Source organism: Erithacus rubecula (assembly GCF_903797595.1).
Source record: "Erithacus rubecula genome assembly, chromosome: 1".
NCBI classification, from domain to species: domain Eukaryota; kingdom Metazoa; phylum Chordata; class Aves; order Passeriformes; family Muscicapidae; genus Erithacus; species Erithacus rubecula.
In genome coordinates, this window is record NC_136658.1 from 8,792,501 (window position 1) to 8,806,399 (window position 13,899).

The 13,899-nt window shown below is 38.7% G+C and overlaps 1 protein-coding gene across 6 annotated transcripts in view; it reads right to left on the bottom strand.

The window, feature by feature from the left end:
• Positions 1-13,899, bottom strand: part of ROBO2 (roundabout guidance receptor 2) — a 432,478-nt gene that overhangs the window by 112,802 nt on the left and 305,777 nt on the right. For 4 of the 6 annotated variants that reach the window (XM_079322619.1, XM_079322622.1, XM_079322620.1 and 1 more), the window contains exon 6: positions 3,719-3,846. In XM_079322619.1, coding sequence (XP_079178745.1) covers positions 3,719-3,846 — 128 coding nt within the window. Of the gene's footprint in view, positions 1-488; positions 501-3,718; positions 3,847-13,899 lie in introns of all 6 variants that reach the window. The other 2 variants (XM_079322621.1, XM_079322618.1) reach the window with 1 other exon arrangement.

The following is a 13,899-nucleotide window of genomic DNA, read 5'->3' on the forward strand; positions in this document are numbered from 1 at the left end:
CAGAAATCTACTCCACCCCCTCTTCAATTTCAGGACTTCTTCATTTCAGAACTCTGAACACAAGAAAGACAGGACATGCAAAGCCTGTGCTTTTACTGCTGTGCAGGAAAAGCAGGATGAGCTGATTGTTTGGACCTGGGAGAAGCTCACCAAACTCAACACAACCCTTTCTGTTGATTTCAGTGGCTTTTCCACCAGGCCAAAACCAGATAAAACACTGCAATGAGTGACTGTGGCTCACTACTGGCACACCCACCCCATTCCACTGATCAGCACTTGGTGATTTGGCAAATGTGCTTGTACAGGACACAGCAGGAAATACAACGTTTGCAAATAGCACTTTGTCAGACAAAACCACTTGCCTGGTGTTAGACAGTTACAACTATCAAGCTCTGACTGCTCATTCCAGCCAGTGAAATGCTGTTGCAAATGAAAGATGAAGCATTGCATGAAGCCATGCTAAAATGGATAGAAGGATGGTTACTTACCAACGGGGCGAGCTGTTGACATTACAATGATGTAGTGAGAACATAAAAAGGAAATTAAAAAAAGAAAAGAATATCTGTCAGAATGCATGACGTGTAATGTAACTTTCCACTATGGATACTACCATGATTGCTAACCCCTCAAATGGCAGTCTAAGTCAAATGTTCACTGCTGTTACTGTTTAGTCACGTGCCACTATCATCCCATTTACTTGAGCATAGCATCTGAACAAGCTGACTGGAACCATTCTCTGAGAAACATTTTTATTATCTTCACATGCCATCATCAAGTATCATTGTTAATGCCTGATAAAAGAAAAATTGCATTGCATTAGCACAAACTTTTAGATCCCAATGAACACATCAATTTAAGCCTCACACTGCCTAATGTCATGCAAGGCATTTGCTTTCTGAGTTAAATACCAACTGAATTTTAAGCATGACCAGTCAGTAGAGTAGCAAGGGCTACAGAAAGCCCAGGACAGCTTTTCTCATTCAATAATGGGCATGAAAGCTTACAGCACAGTGCTTTTTCATCACTGACAATGCTGATGAAAATATAACAAATGGGCTGAAATGGCCACAGGGGCTTCAACCCAGAACCTCCCAAATCTCTGCTTAGGTAACTTCAACTTGCTAAAAAATTGCTGTTAAATGATTGACAGGTTAATACTGTTTCAGGCTGATATAGAGATTGAAAGTTGCTGCTGCAACAGGTGATTTCTTGGTTATAGCAAGATGCCTTCATTATACTTGTGCTGGGGAAGAGAGCTGTCAGTCCCTCTGCTAATAAAATATAGACATCTCTTTCAGAGCAGCTGAAAATTTGGACATGAAATTCACTCCAGGATGCATCTGTGTAGGCAAAACTTCCCTTATTTTAACAGCAGCAATGATTACACATTTCTGAGCAATGGCACAATTATATATATCTATTTTTTTTAATTTTTAAGAAATTACTAGTCCTATGTGCTTATGTGAAGGCTAGGGTCAAATGTAAGACATGCAAATTCAGAGGTAACAGAGCCTGCAAGGGCCTTCTTAGCTCTCAGCCTTTCCCCAAATGGCTCTGTCCCCATTTCATTTAACTGTGTCTAGTCTGCTGCCATTCATACATCATCTACTGGAACTTTTTGGCTCCCAGTATCATTTCTTCTTCTGCAGAAAGATGAGGTGTAAGAGTGATATGCATCTTTCTAAGATAGAACATGGAGTCTGGGTTACAGAATTCAGATTCTGCTGTTGCTTCTGACAGTGGAATGCAACATTCCTGTCTGCATCCCCATCCTCTGGTTTAAGAAGATGGAGCTGTGAATGAGGGAGCTAAGGGTTACATGGTTGTTGTCAGGTGTGCAGAAGGAACTACATGACACCTGAAAGGTCCAAGAAAAATCAAGTTGAATTTTCAAATGCTAAGTGGTTTTGCTCCTTTACATGACATGGTAAAACCAGTGTCAGATAACACAATTAATTATGAAATCAGAATTAATTTCTTTAATTAAGAAGTCCATTGTTCATCATCCCTTTAAAGTCAAAGGGAGATTTTCCAGTCCTTTGTTTTCACAAAATTCAGAGTAATAGCTTTCTCCAATGAAATTCTTTTTTTTTTCCTCATTTTCTGTTATATCTTGAACATCTTGTATGTTTATAATATCATGGATTCCTTTGTATTGAATAAACACTATGTATTTGAGCGTCCAGGGGGAAAATACACAAGATAATAAAAACATGTTTTTATTGGGGGGAAATTGATTCAATTATAAATTTCCTTGAGTTTTTTTCCCCTTTAATTTCATTGGGTTCAAGCTTCAGTGTTTTCAATGGATTTTTTTGCTGGGTTCTAGCTACTATTCACCTTACAAGTCAGGGTAGCAAATCCAAAAGGCTTGCTCCAGTATTGTACACAGTGGACACAGTTCTAGGAGTGTTTAAAGGCCAGGGAATTGGTTACCAGAATTACTGGACGTTGTGATCCTGCCTGTGACAAAGAACAGACTAGACTGTTTCTGGGAGTTTGCTGTGGTCATTCATTTTCCCATATTATAGAAGGGAAGAACAATCTCTTACACACCTATTTCTTCAACTTAAAATGGGAAGAGCCATACTGTCACTTACAGTCTAAAGTGAACACTGAGGCAATATTTCAACAGATTACCACAACACTCTCTTTTCTTTGTTACATACTAACATCTCTCCCCCTACAAAGCCACTCTGGCTTTTTTTTTTTTTTCCCTTTGAATTCAGCAAATTAAACTGAACTGTGTCCATGCATTAAATGGATGGAAATGGAAGCTGGCCTCTTGGGTCAGTTGACCCCAGTTCTAATAAAGCAATCCATTGAGACTTTGAACATTTGATTTAATGTGTATGAAAAGAGGAAGACAGATAAAGCTAAAAATGTTTTTATTAACCTTTCCCAGCTCTACTGAAAACTGTCAGCATGCACCACTAAACTGTGAAATAGTGTCTGCATGATATCCATTGTGCCAAATTGCTGCTTCTCTTTTGGAATGAGGTAATAACTATTATATTCTATTTACTCAAATAGAAATACTAGCTTACAAACTTTTTCTCTCCCCATAATCTTTAGCATGTCTATATCTACTGTCACAAAAGATATTATGGCAGCTCATTATTCCACCAGCCTTAAAACATCCTTACCAAATCAAAAGAGCAGCACATAACAGTGAGTGGATACTAGAGACCACAAATATTTTAGGAGGGAATAATTATTCTTTACCTTGTAATACTTACAAAATTTAACTAGGATTTTCTCTTTCCTTTGGCTATGGTTTATTTTTTGGATAAAGGTAGTGGTAGAGAGTTTAATTACGGCAGAGCTAATCCCATCATAATATTATCTGTATTATGTTTGTTATTAATAAATATAGTTGCTCTACTCCTTATACTTCTTAGAGCAAGAAACGTGACTAATAGCCTGAACTGATGGCTCACATATTAATGTCTATACTCACGGTTATGCAGTGCTTGCTTATGCATATATGCATCTGCTCTTCAGTAAAAACACATTGGGGCAGGACTTGAACTGCAGGGGGATCCTATCCCACCGAAATCAATTAAAATTTTGGATGAGATACCAACAGGATTTCACCTGCGCTGCAAACCACTGCAAAGGGTGTGTGGAGCCCAAACCATGGCAGGGAAGGATGTGGCCTGTCTCAGAAAGCCATTATCCCAGTGGGGCCAGGCCCTGTCTCTGGGGCAGCACTCACCTCTCACAGTGAGTGTAGCAGAGGCTTCCACCTTCCCAACTCGGTTCTCAGCGATGCAGGTGTAGGTGCCTTCGTCCGTGCTCGTGGCTTTCTTCATGCGCAGCGTGTAGTCGTCTTTGATGTCATACCTGTGGCATGGAAAAAAGAACGAGAACTCTTTTTGTGGGAAGAAAAAAACCTATCACCTGGAAAATGCCAGTCTGAATCTATCTTGGAGCCAACTTTGGAAGATAAATTATTATCCGGCATTGGATAATTCCATGAAGCATTAATCTCTGTGACATTTTTATTGCGCTCTGCGTTAGTTAGAAACTTTACATAAAATTAGTATTGCTATGTTCAGTACTAGGGCTTTATTGGTAATATCATTCACTTTGTCCTTGATCTGGAGGAATAAGATAAAATTAAGGTATCAGGCATCAGCTATCAATACATGACAGGTCAGGTTTATCATGCCTTTAACTATATGAGCTACACGTTTTACCTTTTGCTGATTTGGAAATTTCCCTTTATATACAGTTTTTCCCTACAGCAGCAATCCCTTAGAGAATGGTAAGCATGGATCTTACACTACTCAATTGCAAACAATAAAAAATATATTCAAGCACTGGAAGGTGACATTTATTGAAGAGGCACATTAAAGCAGATTTATCAATTTCACAGAAATACAACAAAACGATTCAATAAGGGTGGACAATGACATTTTCTCTTTCTTAAAAGGAATTAGAAACAATTCCATCGTGCTTTGTCCATTTCTTTGTTTCCACTGTTGAAATAATTCTTAAACTATGAGGATGTATAAAACTTAATTAATGCAGCATACTCCAATATGTAGTGAGCATTTATTCTCAAGGCATTTAGAGTGATTATACCCAGAAAAATATTTTCAGTTAAATTGTTATTATCCTGCAGAAGTCATGCCTAACAAAGTATTTTAGGCTCTGATCCAAAGCTCATTAAAGTTAACAGGACACATCATGTTGTATAAAATGGCTTTGGTTCCCAAATCAGGAAAACTCTGGTTATCAGTACAGATACTGTACCCGTTAAATATAATTTTGTTAAATTATTTTCAACAACATTTCTTCTCAATATAGTACATTAAATCACCTTGAACCTAGGCTTGGCTTCAGATTCACATGTATCAGTGAAATAGGAACACAAAATTAAAGATGGATCTGAACTTCAGGTGTCAGTACTATTTCTCACTGCATACACAGTCATGACATAATTTTAGAAGAACTCGCTTACTTTCTTTTTGTTATGCAGTAAAGACCTTATAGACTTGCACAGGAAACACATGAAATCATATGGAAGAGAACCCTTAAATGTCTGGAGGAATAAGGATGCAATGCAACAAATCAGAGGAATGTTTCAGGCTCTATGAGCATTTTTAGATCCTTTGGGAATGTGAAAGATAACTTATTTTTGTGTACATAAAAAAAGCACATAGCACACTGCTATTGGTTCATTCAGCACAGGTTTGTAGAGGCAGCACTGTGCTAACAGACTTCAAAGCACCCTAACTCAAAGATCCCATATGGTGAAATATTTAAATTTCTGCTAGGTCTAACTAAATCTCACAACATCAATTACAGCATTCCTAGCAATTCCAAGAACAAAGAGCAGTCAAGACATCCTTTCACACTCACCACAATACAACTTCTTTCTATATTCAGTAGATTCTATCAACTAGCAAGAAACAATTTAATAAAGATGAATTTGAGGCTAGCCATTCTGCTAGAGTTAACATAAACACATTATAATACCCATTTCCTTTGGAGTTACACTCAGTTGTATGTATATGCAGTACCTCAGATTTTACTAATTAATAAGAGATATGCCAAGGGGAAGGATAAGTAGATGCCACAGCAAACTTGAGAAATTGTAGGGATCATTTTTTTGCCAGCATAGTGCCATTGGTATAGATGAGTGGGCAGGTAGTTATGATGTTAGAGAACTTAATATGCACTTTCTGGAGAACTAGACATCTATTGCAACTACATTCAATAGCCACATGCAGCTAAAGAACATTTCTTCTAGACTGCTCACAAATTATGTCATTTTACATGCTGTGCTGTGTTAGTCAATGACAAATAAAAATCACTGTTTTCATAAGACAGAAAAGGCAAATTGTCCCCCTTAAAAATCTTAAGAATATGACAACATTATCCCACAATGATGGAGCAGCTATTTCTTGGGTGACCGTAGAGCTGCGGACAAGAGCAAATGCTTATTTTCTTGACATGAGACCAGCTCTATGAAACTAAAAATATAAATTTGTATTAAGCACCTGTATGACGAGAAAAACTAAGACCAGTTGTAATATAAATATGAACTGGATATCAGAATCAGGCCTATAAAGCTGGCCATGTATGTAATAGCTGTTTTTTTCTAAACAGATGAGATGGCTGTGTTTCACCGAACGCTGCCGAGGGCAAAGCGGGCAGAGGATGCATCTGAGCTGGGATGCAGGCAGGCTGGGACAGGGAGCTCCAGCTGACTCCCCCTGCTTCCTGCCACGGATGTGCTGGTGCTGGCATGCCAGCCAGCTGCCTGGGAGCTGCAGCCTTTGTGCCTGCACCTGGCCATGGTGCGGGCTGTGCCAAGGCGCAGGAGCAGCTGCACGGCATGCCAGGACGCAGGAGCTGGAGCAGCCGCAGCTCGGGCCACCAAAGGGAGGGGGACTAAACGTGTCACTGGCTCACCTCTCCCAGTTTTGGACCACCCTGACACAAGGTGCAGTGCAGCCATTGGATTCACACCATCTGCTGTCCTGCAGCAGGGACATGCTGCTCGTCACTCATCTGTTCCACCCGCACTGTCCCCACAGGTCACCACAGATCAGTGAAGAGCTTTGGCAGATGAAGCAGACAGGATGGAGAAAGGAGGAAAACTGGCTCTTAGCCTGACCCACAGCAGCACAAACAAAATAAGAAGGAATGAAGACTGAAAATCTTTTGAATTTCATAAGCATTCACCTGCTCAGCCTTGAACAGTGCCTTGTCTCCTCTCTGTCCTAGAGCTTCACATCCCCATAGCAAGATGCTTTCACTTTCTTTCCTGTGGAAGTTCACTCTCATCTGGATTAGTGCTCCTGAACACTTGGGAATGAGGATCAGCATCCTCTCTGCTAATACCAACCACAGAGAGCATTTACCAGGCTCCTGGATTGGTGATGGAATGGCAGAAAACCAGGGTGCAGTGGTTAAATTGCTCCTTAACATTATCAGGACATGAAGAAGGTTGTATCTTCAGAATATGGGCAGTTTCAAGAAACAACTTATTGCCCAAATATTGCTGACTCCTAGCCAATTAATGCAACATTGAGCTAAAACCTCATGGTGTCAGACATCAGTTTCACACGATTTTGGACATCTAATTGATTTTAACTACTTCTCTTTGTTCAGAAGTGCTTAACCTTTTGGTTCAGCCATCAGACTGAGCTGGGTAAGATCTTTTACACAGCCAGTCAGTCTGTGCCAGATATAAACCAGCCACTTTTGGGCACCACGTTACATAATTTCTGCTCTACAAGTAATAGAGCAGGTCTGCCTTTAATTAAGAGAAAAGGAAAGGGCTGGCAGGGGACTGGCAAGGAAAAAAAAAAGAGAGAAACAAGAGGCACATGAGAAAACACTGCTGGTGAGGAAATTCTAATAGAAATTGGGTGATTTTGAGTGAAATCTGGCAGTCTCTGGCACATATGAATGCATTCATTGTTGCTAGTTCTGATTAATGACAGTTGTACAATAGTGTGCTGACAGTCACTGCCATACAGACACAATTTTTTTTTTTATGAAACACTGCTGAAAATGCAACCCAATCAGATTTGGCCCCTGAACAACATGTGCTATCATCACTGTACTGTGAATTGAGATTGATTGGTAACCAGCTGTGACAAAGTGGGAAAAAGAGCCTTGTCTTTTTCAAGAAAAGAAAAGAAGAAAAATAAAAAAAACGAATTGTGTCAAAACTATTACCATCTGCTCAGCCAAACTGCAAATAAAACAAAACACATTAACTGTTTTTAAGTATCACAAATTAATGTACTGAGGTTGAATTCATGTGTTAACTTAAGCATCTAACAATAAACTTGAATTGAACTGGTTTTGTCACAGTTGGAATTTTTCTCCTCACATTTGGAGGAAAAAGTATCTGTTCATACTCAGCCATCATTCTTCCTCATGATTATCAAATAAAAAATAGAGAAAAATTTACTGAATTTAGATGCATTTAACAATTTTTTTTGTTTTGTTGCATTTGATATAAATTTTCCACAGTGTTTTGCAGAACCCCTGGTTTCCATATTTTCAAAAATGTGCATGCAGCTATCCATAAAGAATAATGCACCTCTTTTGTTTTTAACATGCACAGATAGCAAAAATGCAGCTGCAGCTGGAGTCATTACATTCCTAAATATCCAAGTAGGCCTAACTGGTAATACAAGGATGTACTTGCTTTAGCAGTCTATTTTAAACTTCACAGAATGCACTGCTAAACTCAACAAATCCAACTCAAGAAGTCTTGCTAAAGGGATTTTGCAAGAAGAAAAAGTCACATCTAAACTGTTAAAGACTGATGCCACTGGCCTCAAAAAATTTGCATTAATTTACACCAGCTATATATATTTTCATCTAAAATATTTTTGTAAATAAAAATTTAAATAATAAATTAGAATCTTTGAATAAATGCATTGTAGGCTTGCCTTTTATTTCTTTTTTTTTTTTTTTTTTTTTTTTAAGAGATGGCACAAAAATGACTTTGCTCTATTTTCTTTTGCCTGTTTGCCAGACTATTTTGCAGAACACGCACAAAGCTCCAAGATTGCTCACAACATTGATGATTAGGGAGCCCAAATACAGAGATGCTACTGGCCAAAATCAGGGTAAACAGGAGGTAGTTAAGGAGGCTTAAGCTTCTGTCTCCACTTCTGTTTTGTGGTGCTGGCACTTCATCTCCCAGCACAGTGCCACAGCTTTTTACTGGCTCCTGCTCTGCCTGTGCCAGATGGAGGCAGCCAGAGGGAAGCTGCAGTGAGATGGGAAGTGTGAGCTGTTACCTGCTCCAGGCTTGTGTGATCCAGCAGCAGAAGGGAGAGCCTCCATGCCCACTGGCAATGCATATCTGACATAAGCTGAGTTTTATTCATTTCCTTCCCATGCACTGATAAGTGGAAGTAGAAAGAAGCCCAAACCTTTTAGGGTAACAGCTTTCTGGGAGAAAGATATTGGAGTGTCATGTTTTCTTTCTCTAGCAAAACCTGAATCAGCAACAGCTAGGGATGTATGTTTTTGTGCTGGTCTACAATTACTCTGTTGTGTCCCTGAAATCAAAAGCAGATTTTTCCTAGGTGTCTCTAAGACACTGCTTACAGCCATGACAAATTGAGCTACCAGGGGGCTATCTCCAAGGTGCTGACAGGATGGCTACTCCCCACTCCAAATGTCCAGATATCCATTTATTTTTTGGCTCTGTCATTCATGCCAGAGAAAGGCAGAAGACATTATATTACTTTGAACTTCTTTGTGTGATGCGTATTTGCAAGCTGTCATATAAAAGGGTTTCTATATCTCATATTTCCTTATTCTATACAACAAACTAGGAAAAGAGCTGTGTGACACAGACCACTATTCAATATCATGACTTTTCTTCAATTATGCTGACACAGGTTCTGCTTTAATCCAAAACCTCTTATGGGTTGTGATCATTTCTATCTGTTAGAGTAGACATTCTCAATTGCAATAATATAAAGCACATTGCACTGTGTTTTAAAGCAGGGCACTCAATAAAATGGTCTAAATCTCATAAAATATGTATACAGCTGTTACAGCTACTGGGCCAACATTGAGAAACCATACCTGTGTCCAAGAAAATAGTATTTTCCAAATTATCCAGAAGCATTACACTCCACAGCACTGCTCTTACATGCAAACAAACAGGTGTGACTGCACATAAAAATGCACAATCTCTTACAAAATCAGGAGCCATGTGCTCAGAAGAGAACCAAGAAAGAAGATTGAGACTGGCTTTTGATTTTCTTTGAAATATTTTGGAAACAAACAGAAGTTAAGAACAACACATATGTCTTGGAATCAATGACTTGGTAAATCCTATCTAAACTTATGCAGGTTTCATCCTTTACCTCTACATCTCTGTTTGCCCATGGAAGTGTACTCATAGGGAATTACCACATGATAATTACCCAAAATGAGCTTCTGATTTGATTTCAGCTCCAGACAGAGCTCCACATTTCAGAAACTGGAGCGTTGGTGGAAGTATGATCTAAGAGACCTTGTAATCACTTGGCATGGAGACCTATCCTCCCATCACCAGGAGTCCTTTGCCTCACAGATGAGACACATTTGTCAGGCACTTGGGGAGATTTATATTATTAATGCCTATGACATAAATTCATCCCTCAGAAAAATCCCTCTGATGCTCAGAGTTATCTTGTTTCATCCATTGTAGCTTTTGAAAAATTGAAATGTTACTGCAAGGACTGGAACAAAATAAAAAGAACTGAGCCCAGATTGGCATCATGTACCCACTAAACTTGATGCATTTTTTTAACATGAGCACACAGATCATGAGTAGTTTGAAATAAACTGAATTTACATTTGCCTGTTTATTATTATTAGCCTAAAGCATATGAAAGATTACTATTAACTTTTAGACAAACAAAATATTTCCTAATCTCTATCTTGAATCAGTAACAAACCTTGAAGTGGTAATTAAAGATGAAGTCATGTTAATGCTGTAATGAAAGTGCCTTCAATACTGCAGTTGAGCCAGAAGTCATATTCTCAAAAAGTGCATTTTGCTAGTAAAGCAATTATCAACATAGAACTTACTGATAGGAACTTGAAATAATTTTTAGGCTTCAAACTTTACCATTAAAGTGTTTTCACTAACAGTGTAAGTTGTTTTTAACTCAGATGGCAAGTTTTGTATCCTATGAAGAAATGGGATGTGTTAAAGCAGAAGAAATCCCTGTAGGCCAGACATTCCAGTAGCATCAGTGGTTAGAGCTCTTGAATCTTACTCCCACTTGAATAGAACTAACAGCTTCCTCCTCCCTGTTTTCCTGAGGCTTTCATGGAAAAAAAAATTGCATAGTCAACAATCTTTACTTTTCAATTCTATGATTTTAATGGTTTTGATAAACTGATAATAGAAAGAAGGCTACCTTAATATTCTAAAATTTATAAAAACAGTATACAAACCATGTGATTACTCAGTATACTTTGCCTTTTTTGATACTAAAGAAATATTTAAGCACTGGTAGGAGTATTTTGAATTAAATTCTACATTCAATTTCACTGTGTCCCCTTCCTGCAAGACCATTCTTTTCTGCAGCCTTCTGTGAGTGGAAAATTCAGATAAACCCATGTTTGAGGCTACTAGAACTAGCATTAAATTTTGCTTCTGAACTCTTCTAGTGACTTAATTAATTCTCTGAAATTTAACTATTTTAGGCTGCAGAATAAGCAAGAATAAAAGGAAGTAAGAACATTCTCCTGTGACAGTACTGTTTCTAGAGGACTGTCAGTGATCACCTCATAGATCACCAGTAGTTCACACAGCATAAAGAGAAAACATGCAGGAGAGAGTGCTAGTTGACATAATTCCTTTATGGTTGCTGTCCATGGAGTTGTAAAGCTATTTTTCCAACCTTGACCCTTATGTAAGCAACTGGAGAGTATTTCCATGAATCTGCAAACAGACTGGGCTGAAACAATAGCTCTTCTTCAGCTCTGTGGTGAGAAGTGACACTTAACATGAAGCCAATTTAAATGTCAACGTTATTAACTGTTTCTCTGCTGATCAGTCTAGCAAAACCACATATCTACCACTTTTGCTTTCAGCATTTGATATTTCAGACAAATGGAATGGCAGGCAAATCCTGGGTTAGACTAAAAACCTCTGGGGTAACTGTGGGACAATGCAATTATAAGACTTTATTCAATGTCAAGTTTTGAGGGATTTAAAAAGTAAAAAAATGCTCTCATTTACACATTCACTTAGGCATGTACTCCTCATACTGTAAAGAATATGTTTCCACTTGCAGAGCAGGAAGGGATCAGTGGCAGGCAAAATAGGGATCAGTGAAAAGGGATACTCAACCAAAAGTGCCACAAGAGGGGCACCCCACTGGGGTACACAAAAAAATAACCAACCCCTGAGTCCATTTCACCTCCCACCACCTCTCTATCTCTAAATGATATCTTTGATTTTACAGAAGTTCCCTCAAATGGTTCAATACAACACCTGAAAAGATGCTTGTGCTGCCCTTAGCTGAGATCTGCCAGGGTTCCACTTGTGCCCCACAGAGCAGCTCTCTCTGTGCCAGACATCTACACAAACATCCTCTGCAAACCTCCTCTGTTGCCTCCAGATGCATGTAATGATACAAATACCATATTAAACCTCTTTTCTTTCACTGTCTCTTTTTGACAAGCTATTAAGAACATCCAATCTTCTCCCCTATGCTTCTCACAAAGGACTAATCTCTCCTTAATGCTTTAGCTTAAGGAAAAAAAAAAAAAGATGGGCATGTAAATCATACAGGATCTACCCAGAGATGACGAATAGTACATGTGATATAGCTAATATGAAAAAACATCCTTTTTCCTCCCACCTTTTATTTAAAACCATTAATTGTTATTAATTGCAATAGAAATTTGCTGATGTAACCAATGATTATATTCACTACACTGCTAAAACACACTCTTTACTCTAATTAATTTTCAATACACATTAGACTGCATTTTGTTACAATCTGCACAGATATTAACTCGAACAAAGCACACAGGGCTGTAGTGTTATTAACTCATATTTCATTGAAAGGTCATTCTCCCCTTGGTTGTATCTAGAGGGGGCTGGAGTTAAATACCTCAATACACTGTCCACAGAATATAAATGGAATTATGGAGCACCACTGTTTATTCTTAAAAATAACTGTCTCTCTTGCTTACAGAGCCTTATCTTGTGGTTATGGCGTGGTGGGTATGTGCAAGGTGCCCACCAAAGCTCTCATGAGAGAGCAACAGCTCTGCAGACATCAAGGTCAGTGAAGAATGAGGGGAGGAGGAACTCCAGGCAAGGGAGCAAACTCCTGTCCCTGTGGAGAAAGCAGTGGCAGAGACAAGGTGTGATGAACTGACCACAACTCCCTTTCCCTGCCCAGGAATAAGGTGTGGGGAATGTTTTTTTAAGATTTGGTTATATTTCTCATCATTCTATTCTAATTTGATTGATAATAAACTGAACTAGTTTTTCTCCAGGTTGAGTCTGTTTTGCCCATGACACTAACTGATGACTGACCTCTCCTCATTCTAATTTTGACACATGAGACCTTAATTATATTTTCTGCCCCCTGTTCAGCTGGGAAGGAATAACAGAAAGGCTTTGGGGGACACTTGACATCCAGCCAGGGTCAACCCATCACAATGGAGCAATACAAATGCAAAACTTCTCAGGCTATCAGGCTCTTTCTGGATCTCCTCTTTAAAAATCCAGCTTTTCTTAGTTCATTGAGTTTGCTGTCAGTTGTGTTTAAATCCATTTCAAAGATATGCATCTGGAAGACAGTAAGATATTTTTAAAATGTTGGGTTATACTCCTAGTTTTGGGCTCATGAGAAGCCAAGGAGAAAGGCAGTGAAATTAGAGGTGTGCTTTTTCATTAAGCTTAGAAGTGTGACAGACAGCATTTCTGCCCAAACTATGCATATGTTAAAAAAAAAAAAATAAAATAAAAAGAAAGCAGCCAGTTTTAAAAACACTGCAAAACTAAAACCTACACAGGCTTGTGCTGTTGAAGCTAACACATATCTTAGAATACACTGACCCTGTACTTTAAGAATGCTTATTCCCAAATAATTTTTAATGACTGTTCCTAATCTCCAGCAAATAAGAAAGCTTACTGTTCTGTTTTTTATTTTCACTGCTGTGTGTCACTGCTCAGTTTCACGTAATAACCTACAATCTCTTAACACTTAGCAATATACCTTGTGTAAACTACACACCACTTTCCTTCTGAAGCATCACTCCTGGTTTTTCTGCCCACACTCCCATTGTGTGGGTGGCACATAAAACAAATACCTCTTCCTGCTGGTGCAGTTGCCACTTTTCATCTCTAGTACAATATCCATCTAATCAGACATTGCCTGTAAATGC